The 19,094-nt window shown below is 33.8% G+C and overlaps 3 protein-coding genes across 3 annotated transcripts; 2 read left to right on the forward strand and 1 right to left on the reverse strand.

Moving 5' to 3' along the window:
• The first annotated feature begins 1,638 nt into the window (after positions 1-1,638).
• LOC145607515 (uncharacterized) lies at positions 1,639-2,901 on the forward strand. The gene has a single exon (XM_081663143.1). The coding sequence runs from the start codon at positions 1,639-1,641 to the stop codon at positions 2,899-2,901; it is 1,263 nt and encodes a 420-aa protein (XP_081519269.1).
• An 8,636-nt stretch (positions 2,902-11,537) lies between these two features.
• Positions 11,538-13,016, reverse strand: LOC145607516 (uncharacterized). The gene has a single exon (XM_081663144.1). The coding sequence runs from the start codon at positions 13,014-13,016 to the stop codon at positions 11,538-11,540; it is 1,479 nt and encodes a 492-aa protein (XP_081519270.1).
• Positions 13,017-14,938: 1,922 nt separating this feature from the next.
• On the forward strand, positions 14,939-16,354 carry LOC145609318 (hexose carrier protein HEX6-like). The gene is made up of 3 exons (XM_081664829.1): positions 14,939-15,483; positions 15,640-15,808; positions 15,937-16,354. The coding sequence occupies exons 1-3, from the start codon at positions 15,402-15,404 to the stop codon at positions 15,938-15,940; spliced, it is 255 nt and encodes an 84-aa protein (XP_081520955.1). The 5' UTR covers positions 14,939-15,401; the 3' UTR covers positions 15,941-16,354.
• The last annotated feature ends 2,740 nt before the right edge of the window (positions 16,355-19,094 follow it).

Here is a 19,094-nt window from a genome sequence, read left to right on the forward strand (position 1 = left end):
TTATTAACACACCATGTATTTATGTTAAAATAGGAACAATTTTCTTTTTTCTTTTCTTTTTCTTTTTTTTTCATGTATAGTGGTACTATACACTACGTGTCTACGTATGTTTTTCCTTAAAATTTTGTAATATTACTTAGATTTTATGCCCAAGCACTTGTCCTGACAATATCCAAATTATCTCTATTATTTTTTTTTTTTTTTAATTTTTTTTTTTTTTTTTTCCAATGGGGGCTATATACTAGTATGTATCTTCGTTCTTAGATTATTGTTGACTAACATTTGATTCCATCTTTTTTTTAAAACACTTTATTTATTTATTTTTTGACTCCGAACACTTTATTTATAAGTTAAGAGAATATGTAAAAAAAAAAAAAAAAAAAGGGTTTGTATTTTAAATTTAGTTAATCATTTTATAATTATATTTTTCTGTCCCACCTCTTAGCTCTTCAAATCATAAGGCAATGTAGGATAATATTAGTATGCCAAAAATGGAATATATTCCATAATTGAGACAGTGTCAGATTTATGGGGCGGCCACACAGATTGTGGATAATTAGGATCGTGAGCAATGTGGACATCAGATTGAGGAAAAAAGTATTAAACCTTTTTATTTTTATTTTTATTTTATTTTATTTTATTTTTATTTTTAGCTAAAAATGGCACTACATTGCAATTGAATTTGGACCAGTTTTCTGGTCGGTTCAAATTTGTGATTGGACCTTTTGTTTTTGAAGATCTCCAAAATATTTGCTACTCCATTATCTTTGTTTTTAAAATTAGAAAAATAAACATAAAATAAGGGGACCAAATAATATTCTAATCAACACAATTGTAAGAAATAAAAAATGGTTTTGTTTCAAAAAAAATAAAAATAAAAAATGTTTTATAAAGGATAATAAGCTTTGGACATAATTATAATACACTCTATATTGTATCTAAAAATAGGTGCATCCAAAATTATTTCAGATTTCTCACACTCTCACCTCAATCTATAATTGTTTTAGTCATTGATGACTATAATAATATCCAATACTAGTTTATGCTGAGTTTAGTATCATGCTAGCACTAAAAGTCTTCTTCACAATTAGTACGATGCAAAATTGAATTTTAGTTTTGTTGGTAATAAGTAAGAGAATTCGTTTAAGCAATGCAATTAGAAAGAGAGGATTGGAATGCTCCTTTATTCTTAACCTCATAAACTGTATCTTAATTTTATGAGGTTTATAGGGAATAATCAATAATCTTAATGGTTTGGTGTCCTGTAACATATGTGACCAATTGTTATCCTTTCAACTTTCATGTGAGTTAAATTATGATCTTGCAAAAGAAAAAAGTGTAAGCTCTTGGGCTGTTCTTAGTAACTCCCCTCGACGATCGAGTTATAATCCTCTCTAGAAGAAGAAAATATAATGTAGGTCCAAAAAATTAGGAAAAATTACATGTGTTTGTTACGTAGTCCTATGGGCGATGACATGATTGTATTTCTTGATTAGTATATCTTGAATTCTTGAGTTGAGCCTAATTAAATTTGGAATTTGCTATATGCATCCGGGTATAACGTACACCAAACTAACTTAAGGTTAATTTTTAATTTTCATTTGATGATTAAATGGAAAACATGAGAACAAAATACTCATGGGTGTACCAATGAGTGTGTTTGTTTGGAACTGTCGAGGAATGGGCAATCCTCGGTCAGTTCGTCAACTCCGTAAATGGAGTCGTAAATATTGCCCTGAGCTACTTTTTTTGTCTGAAACGATGATGGAGGCGCAGGTGATGGAAGAATTGAAAATTTCCCTTGGCTTTCAAGGGGCTTTTGGTGTTTCGAGTAGGGGTAATTCGGGGGGTTTGTGTATTTTCTGGCGTGAAAATGTTGATTTTCGTTTAATTTCTTTCTCGCAAAATCACATATGTGGGGATATTTGGAATGGAGGAGGTGTAAGTTGGCGTTTTGCAGGTGTGTATGGATGGCCAAAAACTGAAGAAAAATGTTATACTTGGAGGCTCATGAGACACTTGTGTGATACTACTGTTCCGATTCTCTTAGGAGGGGATTTCAACGAGATTCTGTCCTATGATGAGAGGGAGGGAAGGGCTGAAAGTTTAAGGAGGGAGTTGGAGCCTTTTAGGGAGGTTGTTGATGAATGCGGTCTTAGAGATTTGGGGTATAAGGGGGATTGGTTTACATGGGAAAGGGGCAGAACTCAAGTAACACGGGTTCGGGAAAGACTTGATCGTTTTTTCGGATCAAACTCCTGGTGTTCTATGTTTCGAAATGCTGAAGTCGAGCACCTCTTGCGATATAAGTCAGATCATGCTCCGCTCTTCTTGTCCTTAGTTCCACCCAAGGAAAAGAAAAAGAAGAAAAAGAAAGGCTTCAAGTTTGAGACTTGCTGGCTATTAGAAGATGGTTGTGAAGATGTGGTTAAGGCTGCCTGGGGAGATTCTGCAGATGGGAATGTTGTAGCAAAAATTGGTGCAGTGAGTAGAGGTCTTGTGAGGTGGGGTGAGGATCTTTGCAATAATTTAGGGAAGCAAGTGAGCATCACTGAAGCAGCGCTGAAAGAAGCTTTAAGTCGTCCTCCTACAGACGAAAATTGTGATGAATGTGCTAGGCTCGAGCAGCAACTTGATGATTTGAATGATAGGTGTGAAGCTTATTGGCACTTGAGATCCCGGGTTGCCGAAATAAGAGATGGTGACAAGAACACAAGTTACTTCCACCATAAAGCTTCTCAAAGGCAAAGAAAGAATGCCATCAAGGGCTTGCGAGACGAGAATGGAGAATGGCATGATAATGAAGATGAATTTCCCAGTATCATAGGTGATTATTTTAATGGGATTTTTCCACTGCCAACCCCACATTTCAGGATACTGAGGTCGTTCTTAATTGCGTGAAGGAGTCCGTAACAAGTGAGATGAATGCTATTTTATTAAGACCCTTTACAAAAGATGATGTTCATGTGGCACTCAAGCATATGCATCCTAGCAAAGCCCCGGGGCCGGATGGAATGCACGCAATCTTCTATCAACGCTTTTGGCACATTGTTGGTGACGACGTGGCAAATTTTGTTTGTGGCATTCTTAATGGTAACTCTCTCCCTGATCACATTAATAAGACTAATATTGCTTTAATTCCAAAAATTAAAGAGCCTCTTATTCCAGCCGATTTTCTGCCGATTAGTCTTTGTAATGTGATCTACAAACTCATCTCCAAGTGTATTGTTTTGCGCTTAAAAGATATTTTGTGCACCATTATTTTGGAAAATCAAAGTGCTTTTGTGCCGGGAAGATTAATCACCGACAATGGTTTGATTGCTATGGAACTCTTCCATACTATGAAAAATAGGAGCAAAGGGAGGAAGGGCTATATGGCAATGAAGCTTGATATGAGTAAGGCGTATGACAGAGTTGAATGGGGCTTCTTATGTCAATTATTGCTGAAAATGGGTTTTGACGGAAAGTGGGTAAATATGGTTATGTCTTTGGTGCAATCTGTGAAGTATTCTTTTATTATCAATAGTGAGGTTTGTGGTTCAATCTCTCCTACAAGAGGCTTGAGACAGGGTGATCCTCTATCTCCCTACCTTTTCATTATTGTTGCGGATGCTTTCTCCCATATGATTCAAAGTAATGTGGAGAAAGGCATTATCCATGGTGCCAAGGCTAGCAGAAATGGGCCGGGTGTTTCTCATCTACTCTTTGCGGATGACAGTATTCTTTTTATTAGGGCCAACCGAACGGAGTGCTCACTCATTGTTGATATTCTCAACCAGTATGAAGCAGCTTCGGGGCAAAAAATCAATTATGAGAAATCGGAGGTGTCCTTTAGTAAGGGAGTGGGAGAGGAGCAAAGGGTTGATTTGTTGAGTATTTTGAAGATGAGATATGTTGATAGGCACGAGAAGTACCTTGGTATCCCTAACGTTTTGGGGAGATCAAGGAGAGGTGTATTCATGGCTCTTATTGATAGAATTTGGAAGAAATTGCAAGGTTGGAAGGAAAAATTGCTTTCACAAGCCGGAAAGGAAGTCCTACTCAAGGCCGTTATTCAAGCAATCCCTACGTATCTAATGGGGGTTTATAAGTTCCCGAGAGAGGTTATCACCAAGATTCACTCGGCTATGGCTAATTTTTGGTGGGGCCAAAGTGAGGTGAAGAAAAAGATTCACTGGAAGAGCTGGGACTCTTTGTGCACTTTAAAGTGTCTTGGCGGAATGGGCTTTCGCGACTTATCAGTTTTCAATGACGCTCTTCTTGGGAGACAAGCATGGAGGTTGGCCACGAATACAACCTCTCTTCTAAGTCGTGTAATGAAGGCCAAGTACTATCCTCACTGTGATTTTCTCGATTCCTTCTTGGGGCAAGGTGGCAGCTTCTCATGGCGAAGTGTTTGGAGTTCAAAATTAAAGCTTTATTGAAGGGGTATTGTGTGGCGTGTTGGAAATGGGGAAAACATCAGAATATGGTCTGATCCTTGGATCATTGATGATGAGGACAGGTTTGCTACTAGTACTGTCAATGAAAACATTTCTAAGGTTAGTGACCTTATCAATTTTGAGTCTATGGAGTGGAATTATGATCTTATCCGTGCAAACTTTAATGATCGAGATTGTCGTGGTATATTCTCTATCCCCCTTCGAGAGAGTTTCTCCAAGGATGATCTGACTTGGGCTTTCTCAAAGAACGGGCTGTATTCTGTAAAAACAGCTTATATGCTTGGGAAGGGGTGTGACTTGGATAAATTTCATAATGCATGGGTGGATCTCTGGAAATTCAATGTTTGTCCCAAGGCTCAAAATTTTATGTGGAGATTTTGCACTGAAACTCTCCCGGTCAGAAGCCTCTTGAAGCATCGCCATCTTACTGAGAATGATGCCTGCCCATGGTGTGAAACTGAAAGAGAAACCTGGAAGCATGCTTTTTTTGATTGTGTTCGTGTACGAGACTTGTGAACTAATTTAAATTGTGCTGATTTGAGGTGTGGAGATGACATACCCTTTGCTTATGATCTGGTAGAGAGTTGGAGGGGAAAACGAGCTGAAACAATTACTAGGGGAGTTTATCTTATGTGGGGAATTTGGCTTGATCGTAATGTGAAAATTTTCCAGCAAAAGGCAACACCAAATCATGTTTTGATTGCCCGTGTTCAGAGGTGGGTAGATGAAAATGAAAATTACAGCAAGGCAATTTATCCTACTCCTCCTGCTGCCACGCATTCCAGCCCCAATTCTTGGGTGCCTCCCCCTGCTGGTGTAGTCAAGATTAACTCTGACGCTTCTTTATCAGAAGAAGGTTTGATTGGGTTGGGTATTGTTGCTCGGAACATCCATGGTGAAGTCCTGTTCGCTACTTGCAGAAGGGTCCGAGCATGGTGGCAAGCTGACATAGCAGAAGCCAAAGCCGTGGTAATGGCCATCAAATTGGGTCGCAAGTTTGGGCTTGATAAGGTAATTTTTGAGACTGATAGTCAAGTAGTTACTAGCCGTCTGTCCAACGGAGCCACCCACCTCACTGATCTGGACGCAACTCTCTCTGATGCTATGACTCTGAGCTCTTCCTACTCCTACATGCGATGGTCTCATGTATGACGCACAGGCAACGAAGTAGCTCATAATCTTGCAAAGTATATTCCTTATAATGTAGATAAATTTTGGGAGAATTGTGTGCCTAATAATGCATCTCCTTATGTACTCATGGATAATCTTATTAATGAATGATTAAGCCTTGTGCTCCCTTTCAAAAAAAAAAAAAATGTGCACCAAAATGTATATAATTAACAATCTCTCAAGTAAATTTGTGATTGTGAATTGGTAGAATAATCTAATAGTAATGGACTAATGAGTTTAGATCCTTGGAAAGGATATTTTCATCATTTCATTGGTAATTGGGCCTGGATTTAAGTTAGGCCCAAACATTATTTTTTATTACTTTTTTTTTAATTGAGCAACCAAACAATAAATACTTTTGGTTTTTCCTTTTTTCCATTCATTAATTTCCTTTATTTTGTTGCCATACTGTCGAATATTTTTAACATATTAACTAGTGTGTGGCGCAGGCGATGCCCTGAGTTGCTAGTTTGTACTTGTTCAATTTGCTAATTAAATTCGACTGTTTAGATAGTAAGGGCCTGTTCACATTTACTGAACTGAGTTGAACTGAACTGAACTGAACTGATTGGAGCTGAACTGATTGGAACTGAACTGAACTTAACTTAACTGAATTGAGCTGTAATGAATATTTTATGAGAGAAAGAAATTAAGAGCTAAACTGAACTGAACTGAACTGATTGGAGCTGAACTGAATTGAACTGAACTGAAATTAAGTAAATATGAACAGGCCTTAAGACTTGTTGGTTTCGAATTTAAATCTTGCTATATATATTTTTAAGTTGTCAAACTCATTCATTATACAATGGAAACAAATAGTGTAATAAGATACAAATTAACTTACCAAAGTTAACTATAATTTTGTTGAATAATAAAATACAATTAATATATGGCTAAGATGGTAAGACTCTTAACTTAAAGACTTATTGGTCTTGTGTTCAAGTCTTGTTATTTGCATTTTTTAGATGCAAACCTAATACATGAGAAAGTGACATGTCATGTTTATAATGACATGTGGCGCATATTGCTGACATGTCGAACTTGAAAAAGGTGACACGTGAAACTTATTCTGTTTTAGAAACGCTTTTTAATATATAAGTATAAATATAAATATAGATTTAAAATTAATTGCATTCAAAACTAATGAAAATTAGATTACATGTATTACAGATCTACAATATCCTACTTGATGCATAATGCATAGTTGGCAACTCTTCTTTTTTTTTTTTTTTTTTTTTTTTTTTTTTTTTTTTGAGGGAAGCATAGTTGGCACCAACAATAAGAACCGATATTTTGGTTACAATTATTTTTCAAAATACAAAATTACAAAAATTATACATCTGTCTGAAATTACCAATATATATTGGTTTAAATGTCTATGCAGTATATAAAATGAAAAGGGTATATTAATTAATTTTATTTAAAAAGAATAGGAATATAGGATAAATGTTTGTATTTCTCGGAATTCCATATATTTACATAACAAATAAAAAATTAAGGGGAAATCTTTTCAATATCATCTTTAATAACAAATAATTATACTCTTGATTATCGTCAAAATCGCTATTGTTTTTTATGAACAAGTATGCGAAAAATACATAAATATTTAAATTAATATATCATACTTGTATATAAACTTGCTTTCAACGAACTAACAAAGCCACGGTCGTTGCATATCGATCACTTTCATGCCCTAGATGGGCTAGATCTATTATTGCCATGATTTACAATCTTCTTTAATCGTGACTTCGAGAGAGTTTATCAATATGTTGTAACCATGTAGAAGATCAATGCATAATTCGTTTTTATTATAAATAAATACAATCTCGAGTAGATATTTGCCAAAGGATCATCTCGTATTGGATTGAACTCAAATAATTGATCTCGAATAAATCTCATGCAGAGACATTTACTACACTCAAATGTCGTAGTTTTATTGAATCTAACAACAAAAATAATACAAAAAAATAAATAAAAAACAAAACAATAATTTGGCTATTTTTTCCCAATAAAACCCTATTTATTGAAACAAAAAAGGAGACCGTGGAAGAGAAGGACCGATAAAAATGAGGTACGTTATAAGACATTATAATGTCACACTAAAATTTGCTTCATTATAGCATCAATCTTAGGTCAGTCCTTAGGACAAAGTAGAAAACACCGTGATAACCATTTAAGTTTGTGAACTTAAATAACCATTTGATTAAAAAGAACACTTACAAACAAAACTTTTTATTTATTATTAATTTTTTATTTTAATTTCATCCTCACTTTAATTGGTCTTGGTATAATAATATAGGACTCATTATTATCAGTTAAAGTTGAAAAAAATATTTGAAGGAGAAAACAACTTATCCATAACCAGAACAATTCAACCAAAAAAATCAACTTGGTTCACATTCGTACTAGAATCTTGATATGAATATCTCATAATGTAAATTAAATGGTCCACTTCATAAACTCGAAGAAGATTCAATTCCACCCTATAACCATACGATGGAGAAGCATTTACCTTTTTTAAGTGATTTATTTACCCTCTATTTTTATCAATGTGAAATACTCATATGTATTGATTGGAGATATAATAGCTATACAATATTCAACATTACTAGCTCCGCCTCATATTTAAAATGGTGCTCTTTCAACAAATATCAAGTACATAATTAACATATATTAATATATACTTGTACTTTAAGTAGAATATCCCATCTTTTATTATTTTCCATTGAATTTTATTGCATAAATTTATATTACACTAGTATGTACTAACAACAGTTTCAAAGGAAACAAATTCTACGTAAATAAAAAAAAAAAGGCTTGATTTCCCAATAAAAATTACTACCTCCGTTAACTATTATTTGCAACAAAGGAATATTTTATATCTCACAAATAATACCCCTTTGTTGCAGATAATAGTTAACGGAGATAGTACTTACTTTGCTTCATCAGACCTCAAAAAGGCTGGTGTCGATCACCATGAAAAATATGAAATCCATAGAAGAGAAAGCCTAGCATGAAAATGGAGAGTTTGTCAAGTTAGCCTCGAAGACTGCCTGACACCAATTAATGCGGACCCTATAATCTTACAATACGTTCATCCAAAATTAATAGTCTCGTACGTAATAGTACTAATACTATTATGTACAATGACTTTTTATTCCGGATGGAGAGAGTACGTTGACAAAGATTTAAGATCGACAAAATAATAGACGCAGGCAAGTCATCCTTGGCTACCAAACGATAAACTCTCAATTTCATGTAAGGCCTCTCTTCCTCTCAAAGCTATATTATACATGCACAAATGCCTTTATTTGCCTGAGTTGCTCAATCTATTGTCGAAGCCTCTCTATTTATATAGCTTAGAAGCTCAATATTTTGTGACGTATATATGATCGACTTTATTTGATGAATCTTATCTTAATTATTTTTACCAAAATTGCCCATCTAGGGATTTATTCTTTCATGATATAGTGACCAAAACTTTGACTTGGAAATTAAATCATTGGTAATCTTGACATTTAATATGGAATAAAGTAGGAAAAATTGTCAACTAGGGCATGTAATATTTTTATTCATGGAATATAATCAAAACTTCCAGCAATATACATACTAGCAATTAGCTTTTAAAATCGCGTCGTTTTCTTGTCACTTTTTTTTTGATGGAATTTTCTTTTCTAAAGGTTTGCACAAAAAACAATTTTTAAAAAAAAAATTAACCATGAAAAATTGAACCCAATTTTATGCCAAGATGTGAGGATGTCCACTACACTCGAGTATATAATGCTCATGGTCTAGTTACACCCATTTTTTTGCTAGAAGCTTCCTAAATGAGCAAACATATTGAAGAAAAAAAGCTTAATTTGGAATTATTGCATGTATCGCACAATCTTCGTAGATGAATAATATAGTAGTATGCATTAACATATAAGATCAAAAGATTGATATAATTTGATTACTTCAATCTTGTCATTTATAGTGATTAGCTGTCATTGAATCACAAAAAATCACAATCTCAACAATTATACAATTCCATTAAGGTATAGTAGCTGAGAGTTGTATATAGACGTTAGTGTATTATGAGAAGTGAAAACCATCCACCTACGAAAAGAAAAGGAGATGATGGCTACCTATGTGTATAACCTTATAAGACATATTGTATGACTCATTAATTATTTAAACAAATATTTTTTTTTTATATGTTTTTTTTTGAGGAAAATTATTTTATCAAATATCCCTAATTTAAAACTAATGTTTTTTATTTTGAAGAAAACCCTTTCCTATATTTATATTTTATACTATACCTTACGTACCCACATCAATTTTTTGGCACTCATTAAATTTTGCTACCTAATACAAGTACGTACTTTGTGTATCAGTGTATGTCTAGCGTTGATTAAAACATTTACACTCGGATTAGCAAAAAGAAGGGATAGCTAGAATTTTCTTATCCCTACCCTATAAAAGCGAGGGAGCACAAATTAGAATTGCTCAAAGGAGGTTGGAATCCTTATGAACAGTGGCCGGACGATTTCACCCCTGTATTTTGCATTTGGTTTCCTTATCTACAGTGGTCTTCCTATTTTGCCCTCCAATTATTTTGCAGTGAAAAAGACAAAACTCACAGTTCACATCTCTTTCCTCTCTCATCTCACACAGACAAACTTCTCTGTTCTCTCTCCTCTTCTCAATCTCGTCCTTCTTCCTTATCTCACATTCTCACCGACGACACTCATGAAGAACACAATTGCTTAGAGAAGGAATTCTTCTCCCAATTCTGTCGGATTTCTCATCAACTCTTCCGATGATGTCGACCTCAATCTTCTTCCTAATGGCGGCGAGTGATCTTTAATTCTGGAAGTATCTCACCATGCTCATCTCTCTCTCTTTCATACGATCCCTCACCAGGTGGATATTTATATTGAGTAATTATTTCAATTTGTTTGTTTTCAATCCCTAATTTCGTTCTCTATTTTCTAGGGTTTGTCTCAGATCCTCTGATTTTGATTTTTTTTTCCTTTTTATCTTCTTGTTTTTTAGGTTGATGAGCTTCGAAAACAGATCGAGGTTACACAAAATTCTGGTATTGAGTGCGGCGACGGCGCGTGAGAAGAAAAACTTTATCAGTTATAATTCACCCATATTTCTTATTTGGGGTTTTACAGATCTGGAGAAATTTTGGGTGAAAAAACAAATAATTCTTTTTCGGCCGAGAAATTTTGTTAGTAATCGTGATTATCAGAACATGAGATGATATATTTAACAAAATAGCGTAACCTCACAAACAACCTCTACTGATCATCTTCGACCTTGACTCAATCATCGTTGTCCTCGGCCTTGGCCCTTGGCCTTGTTCATACAAGTGATGGCAGGTGGTGTAGCAGTTATAACTCGGGGCGGAGGTGATAATTATAATGGCAAGGTGACATGGTTTGTTAGAGCATACACAATGGTTGCCCAACCCCATCTTGGTTATTGATTATTTTATTATTTTATCCATCTTCCACCTCACTTATAACCACTCTTATAACCATTTAATAACCAATGTATGCCAATAGTTAACCATAATATTTTGGTTATACATTTTCTCTCTCCTACTTTTACCCAACCCCACCACACAATTTATTACTTAAATTCTATTATTATTAAATAATGCATTTGGTAATAATCATTCAAAATTAATAATTATTTATTAGCATACATTAATTAGATAAAATCTCAAAAATTTAAAAATAATGCAATTTTGATATTAATTAGTACGTAATTAGTCGTTAATTAAGACACAAACAATAATTGTAACCCTACTACATTCCACAATAATAAAAATCATACATATATATTCTATCAAATGACAAAAGTCTTTGAAAGATAATAACGAACCGCGAACAAGTACAAACACAATGATATAATATTGCGATTACACATCTATTAATGCATATTATTGTCCCTACTTTGAACACCGAATTTGAGCCACATATGTTCAACTAAGTCTTTCTTCAATGCTTTATGCATAGCTTCATCACGAACACGTGCTCTATTAGACATGTAAGTTTCCAAACTTGCAATTCGGTTGTTGCTATTTTGGAACTGAAAAGGCTCTTCATTATTTTCATTACTTGAAGACGCATTTGTAGCTTGATCATATTCATTTGGATCGTAATACGTTTTATATGTATCTCTTTCATCCTCAACAATCATATTGTGCATAATAATACACGCTATCATTATTTTTCCTAACATTGATGCGTCACGAGCTAGCGCTGGATTCTGTATTATTGCAAAACGAGCTTGTAATACTCCAAAAGCACGCTCAACATCCTTTCGTTTAGCTTCTTGTACTTTGGCAAATAGACCTTCTTTTTCATTTTGTGGTAGTGATATTGTAGGAATGAATGCCGCCCATTTAGGATATATACCATCAGTGAGATAATATCCCATATTGTATGTGCGACCATTCACAACATAGTTAATAGAGGGTGCACAACCTTCAAAAACATCATTAAACAATGGGGATCTATCAAGAACATTAATATCATTACGACTACCTGGTGTCCCAAAAAAGGCATGCCAGATCCAAAGATCATATGATGCCACAGCTTCCAAGATTAATGTGGGTTTACCTGGTCTTCCAGAAAACATACCTTTTAATCGAAGTGGACAGTTTTTCCACCTCCAATGCATACAATCAATAGAACCTAACATGCCAGGAAATCCACGACGTTCACCAATCCTTAGTAGTCTTACTAGATCTTCTTCATTGGGCTTTCGAAGGTATTCATCACTAAAGTAAGAGACTATTCCTTCCACAAAATGCTGAAGTGAATCTCTTGCAAGAGATGCACTAATCCGAATGTAGTCATCCACAGAATCAGCGGAGGTGCCATAAGCTATTAGTCTCATAGCCGCGGTGCATTTTTGTAATGCAGAGGCACCAAATCTTCCTGTAGCATCTTGTCTTTGCTGGAAGAAGGGATGGCGTTCTTCTAAAGTTTGCTTAATTCGGAGAAATATATGTTTGTTCATGCGAAATCTCCGACGGAATAATTGTGGAGGGAACACAGGATGGTCGGTAAAGTAGTCATTCCATAAACGACTGTGTCCATCCTCACGATCCCTTGGAACGGGAACCCTTGGTGGCCTTGGCACTTGATTAAACATTTGATATACTTCAACTGGATTGGACATAAAAACTTCATCCATCATTCGATCGAACTGGCGATTGGCTTGCCTTCGTCTTTCATATCGTTGGGTTTGGCTATTTTCTGAATTGGAAGAGGAATTAGAAGAGTTGGAGCTATCGTCAGATGACATATTTTTAAAACCAAATTTGATATGAGAATGGAAGGTAGAAGTATAATAGGGGGAAATGGATGGTTGTTCAAGGGAATCCCACTCTGATGTATCCATCTTATAGAACAAGTGTGTATGATATGTAGTAATTTTTTTGTCTTATATGGTAAATTTGAAGTCTTGCATGCATGCAATGATTCATAAAGTAGTTAATAATTTTTAAAAGTAATGGAGATGCATGCCTTTGCATTGTCACTATCACCTTAACATTGTTATGTACGTCAAAGCATAGTGATGCATGCTACTATTTCCTTTTCAGTGTTAAGTACATCACTGAACAAAATTCACTATTACCTTTTCAGTGTTAAGTACATCAATGTCTAGTATTTAATATTTGCTTTTCAGTGTTGGGTACATCAAATACTTTACAGTGTAATGTAAATCAATGTACATCTTTTGCAGTGATATATCAAAGTGAATCAATAGGTTTAGTCAGATCAATAATAATTATATGTTATTATATACAAACTTTAATGTATTGAATAATATTATTAAGCTTATAATACGATTATAAGAAGAGACATGTAATTTAACTTAATTTTTTTATTAATAATGACATTACAATATAAAATTCATTCACATCCTCAAACAACAACTTATTAAAAATATTCAAACTACAAATCAGACCTTAAGTACATAAAAAAGAACAATAAAAAAGGAATTATTTGAAATCAACCAACATTACGACTATAATCAACCATACACTAATACATTAGTCTGAGGGGAACAACTTCTTCAACAAAGTGCTCCTTAATTCTTGATCTTCCGAAGATAAGTTTGGCTTTGAATCGAGGTGTTTAAATAACTCCATATTAATTTTTCTTTGCTTCCTTGCTTCTTTCTCCCTTTCTAGTTGCAACCTTGTAAGTTCAACTTCATTTTCTGATTGCCTTATAAGGTTCATGTTCTGGGCAGTGTCCAACCATTGTTGCCATGCTCCACTTGGCATGTTTGGCACCTTGCTCTTTCCTTTATTTTTGCTAGATTCGTTGCTAGAAGGAAAGCCTGAATACCCAATATCACCACTGGTTGGTGTTTCTGGGTTTGATGAAGAGGAGTAGTTTCCAGCTTCATTGATACGAGATCTCTTTGAGTCACTTCCTTGAGTGGATGTCTTTTCCTTGCATTTTTTAACAACATCTTCACTTGGTTTCCATGCTTCATGTTGTTTTAAGATGTCCCAAACATGCTTGTCTTGAAAGGTTTTAGAGCATAATGAAGACTTTGTTTTGTCGTTAGCATATATACTATATGCTAATTTCATAACATCTTCATCATTCATACCACTTCCCTTTTTTGATTCAGCATGAGCATGTGAGCCACAAAATTTAGAACATGAAGCATTAATCCTTCTCCAACGGTTTCTAAGTTGCTCCGTACCCCTCATTTTCAACAAATCTTCTCGTGTTACCCGATCAGTACCTTCTTCGAAACACCTTTGTTTGTATAGTCTAACATTATTATACATTTCCTCAATTTTCCTCCAAAAAACATCCCCCTTTTGGTTAGTGTTAGTTTTTTTATTTTGACTAACCTCAAGCCAAGCCTTCACAAGAACCACTTCTTCAGCTTTTGACCAAAAAATTTTCCTTCCATCTTGATTGCCTCCTTCATTACCTCTTTCATTACCTTCGCCTTCTTCAACTTCTGGTTCATTTTCGTCATCTGATGCATTCGATGTGTATGAACAATCGAAACTCGGAAATGCACCATCACCTTGTGACATAGAAAAATGTTGAGACATGGGAAATGTTGAATCAATTTGAGAGATTTGAATATTTTCAAAAGATGGGATAACATTTGGAGAATTTGAATAATTAGGATTTTGTGGTGGTTGAAAAGGAAACAGAGTGAAAGTACTTGGATTTGAGAAATTGAGATTTTGTGAACCATAATTCGGAAAATTTTGAAAATTTGTATCTAAATCTGAGTTGAGATCAATTGGAAGATTAGAATAGTAAGGTTGAGGATTAGGATTATTTTGGGGCTGTGATGAGTTATGAGATTTTGTGGATTTTTTTTTTCTGTTAGATTTTGGAATGTTCATCTTAACACAATTTGCTAATAAGAAGAGTAATTTTCACTTAAAAAAAAGTTGTTTCAAAATACTTCAATATTGGGCTCATTTTATAGAGAAAAATAAAATAGAGCCGTTGGTGTATTTTTTTTTTTTTTAGAATTGTATTTTAAAAATTATGGCCGTTACAAAAATTACAACGGTTATAAATTCAGAGCAAATCTCAACCATTGATATTTGTATTACGTGTCAAAATCTTAGCCATCCATGTCAACCAAAAAGCAAAAAAAAAAATTGCATGACCATATACATAACCGGTTATTTGAATAACCTGGTTATTCAATTGATACCCCAATAATTTCTCTCTCCTCAATATTTTATTAATATTTTCATTTTCTCTCTCTTAATAACCACCCAAATAGTTAATGGCTGTGGGTACTCTTATAATATCTTGCATGATGGCTGCTATGGGAGGAGTACTTTTTGGTTATGACATTGGAATTTCAGGTTTTTCTTTTTTACAACTTTGATTTCCTTGTTTCATACTTGTCAATTTTCGTCTCAAATTATCAAGCATAATATATATAAGGTGGCTAATTAATCTTGGCTTTAGTTTAGTACTTAGAAATTTAATGTACTATAAAATGTGTATCGAATTTGAAGGTGGAGTAACATCAATGGAGCCATTTCTAAAGAAATTCTTCCCAAGTGTGTATTTGAATATGATGGAAGACACCAAAATTAGCAACTACTGCAAATTCAACAGTGAATTGTTGACTTCATTCACATCATCTCTTTATGTTGCTGGCCTTGTTGCATCCTTCTTTCTGGGGTATATTTGTATTAAGTAATTTGTGAGTTTAAGATGTTTTAGGGTGTGAAAAATTATTAGATTATTGAAATTTCTTAGGAATGTACTAATTTTCGGAAATTTATTGTGGGGTTTGATTTTGGGTGCAGGTGATTGATCCATATTGGACAGTGCACTACCTAATCAATGTAGCAAAGGAGATTCTCACCGTTATCAGACCACCGAAAATTTTAATATTTAGTGTCTTGGTTAGCAAGCTGTTCGATCTCATGAAGCAGTCTGAAACTATTAGCAAAGTGTGTGCTTTGATGTTTCTTTTTAATTTGATTGTCTTTGGCAATTTGGCCAGCATAGTCTGAATTATTTTTGGAAAGATATCACACAAATGTTGAGATGTGTGAGTTGTGTGCAGGTTTGTTCTTGTTACATTTTTTAATATCAATTTAGATTACAATTGATGATTATGAGATGTAATATGTAGGATTATAAACTGATAATGTTAACTCATTTCTTTCTTAGGGTCTCAAATATTAATTTTCTGTATTGTAGGTGATGATGTCAAAGTAAGTAAATGGTCCATCAATTTATCTTGCTTCTACATATCAATTTATTTTGTGTTCTTTATTATATGTTTTATTTGGAAGTTATTGTTGTAGAACTTTGAGTTCTGTTTAATAAAAAATAAAATTAGTCTCATATTCAAAAACAAATGTATATCTAAAATTAGGCTAAATATAGAAGACTAGATTTGATAAGATTTCAATTTTTGGTTCAATTTTGGCGGTAGAAGTGAAAAAAGCTATACCAAGACATGAACAACAATCAAATACTCAACAATCGCAACAACAATCGCCTCATCGGCAGCAACTGCCGGGGCAAGGGTACTCTCATACAGTTAAAGGATCTGTTAGGAATTACAGTAATGGTAGTTATGGTGCTAGCAACAGTGATCATACCCATAAAACAAAGAAAAGATTTGTAGGGGGTTTGTCTGCTGATCTAACTGAGGAGGAATTTAAGAAGTACTTTGAGAAGTTTGGTAGGATTGCAGATGTAGTTGTGATGTATGATAACTCCAATAACAGGCCTAGAGGATTTGGGTTTATCACTTTTAATTATCTTGGTCAATTCCTTGTTACCACCACCAGTCCTATTGGTGGGTATGGTGTAGTTGGTTATGGGATGCCTATGGCTCCTAGAACCCCTTGGAATAATTATGGGGTGATGATGGGGGTTCGACCTTTGCACTATGGAACTGGCTATTATTGTTAGAGAGAGAAAGTTCACTTAAGACTTATAATTTATAATTTTGTTTTGTAAATTTATAAGTTTTATTACTATTATTAGAGGGAGAAAGTTCACTTAAGAAATTAAAATAAGAGTTATTAGCTTAGGAAAAGGTTCATTGGACCAATTAAGCTAATCATATTTTCTCAAGTTAAATTCTGAAGAAAGATCATTTGAGAGAGAGAAAGAGAGAGATCAATTACAAAATAACACATGAGAGAGTGAGAAAGAGAAATAGAAAGAAAGAGAGAGAACATTTAAGAAAGATTATTTGAGAGAAACCAGTTAAGAAAAATCCCTTGACAATAAGAGGAGGACCACTTTTAAAAAATCACTTGTGAAAATAAGTAAGATTAGCTTAGAAAAAAGCTTAATAAAATGCTAACAAGAAAGAGAAACCACTTAAGAAATATCACTTTAAGGAGAAAAATCACTCAAGATAAAGAAAGATCACCCAAGAAGAAACATCACTTAAAAAAAGAATGATAACTTGAGAAAATCAGGGCAATTAGTTTAGGAGAAACTCAGGACAATTAGTTTAGGGAGAAACTTAGGGTAATTAGTTTAGGAGAGGGAGAGAAAGAAACCATGAGTGAGAGAGACAACTTAAGGAAAGACCCATGACCTAAGAAAGTTAGGACAATTAGCTTATGAAAATGTAATTATCTTAGGAAAAAGGCTTAATAAAATGCGAGAGAAAAAGAGACCACACAAAAGATTAAGAAAATCAAGGGAATAATCTAAAGAGAGAAAAAGAGAAAGAAGCCACTTAACAAAAAGATCATTGAGATATACCACTTAAGAAAGATCACTTAACATGAAAAAAGAGAGACAACTTAACAAATTAAAGACCACTAAAAAAAGAAATTAGCTTAGGAAAAAGAGTTACTAAATGCTAAAACGACATCAAGAGAGATACCACTAAAGAATTTTCAATAAAGAAGAAAGATCACTCAAGAAGAAATATCACTTAAGAAAAGAAATATCACATAAGAAAATCAATAGACTACTTAAGGAATCACTTTAGTTAATAGGGCAATTAGCTTAGGAGAAGGGCATGATAATTGGGAAAATCAATAGAAAACTTCATTTTTTTTCCCTTACCAAAAACATTATTATCAATTTTTCAAAACAATAACCATGCTCAATACTACTTTAGACACATATGTAACTAGCACCCGAATATTAAAATTCTTTTTAAACTCATTACGTATTTGAAAAAAAAAAAAAAAAACCCCACATTGCCGCACTCAAGACAACAATTACACCCTAAAATTCCAATTAGTAACGCGCACGAAGCGCGTGCAAAACACCCTAATATTCAAAAAATTGCCAAAAACATCATCATCAAATCATCATGCAATGTCAAATACTCGTAGATCGATCGTAAATGCTGAAAGGAAGAAGTCATTTAGACAACACCTTATACTCCATTTAATCATTTATGTTTATGTGTTGGTAAGAGCAAGTGCTTATAAAAGTTTTTTTTTTTTTTTTTTTTTTTTTTTTTTTTTTTTGACAATAGCAAAAAAGGTTTAATTGTAGGGATGTAGGATTATCTATTAATAATACGTGAGTTCGTTAGTATTCAATTAGTACCTTAATGTACGTCTTTTCTTTATTTGGTCGCTTTCTTGTGAATTTTTGTACAAGTATCTACTTTACTTTATTTTTTCTTCATTTTTTTCCCTTAGGTATACTTGTAGCTCTGGTCATCTATCCTTTTGAATGAGGTCGACTTGTATGATTTAATTTGTTGTGTACTTTCCTTCCAATAATAATACGCGTGTGATAGTGCAAGTATTTCAATACAGTACAAATAAAGATACACAAATTTCATTTCAACAAAACAAAGGCATCATTATTGATTAGTACAAAGTATTTCAACAAAATAAAGGCATCATTTCATTAATATAATCATTATTAATTAGTACAAAGTATATTACTAAGTACACTTTAATTTGATGAAGCATCTATGTGAAAAACATGCCACATGGTTAAAGTCTTGGCGAGTCGATCT

This window comes from Chenopodium album, chromosome 23 (genome assembly GCF_948465745.1).
Source record: "Chenopodium album chromosome 23, dcCheAlbu1.1, whole genome shotgun sequence".
Taxonomy (NCBI): Eukaryota; Viridiplantae; Streptophyta; class Magnoliopsida; order Caryophyllales; family Amaranthaceae; genus Chenopodium; species Chenopodium album.

What these genes read in the sequence shown, in the direction of transcription:
- LOC145607515 (XM_081663143.1), top strand. Translation starts at nt 1,639, where the DNA reads ATGGGTGTACCAATGAGTGTGTTTGTTTGGAACTGTCGAGGAATGGGC.
- LOC145609318 (XM_081664829.1), top strand. Translation starts at nt 15,402, where the DNA reads ATGGCTGTGGGTACTCTTATAATATCTTGCATGATGGCTGCTATGGGA. An exon ending in TTATGACATTGGAATTTCAG is followed by an intron (nt 15,484 to 15,639) that starts GTTTTTCTTTTT and finishes TCGAATTTGAAG; the next exon opens with GTGGAGTAACATCAATGGAG.
- LOC145607516 (XM_081663144.1), bottom strand. Translation starts at nt 13,016, where the DNA reads ATGGATACATCAGAGTGGGATTCCCTTGAACAACCATCCATTTCCCCC.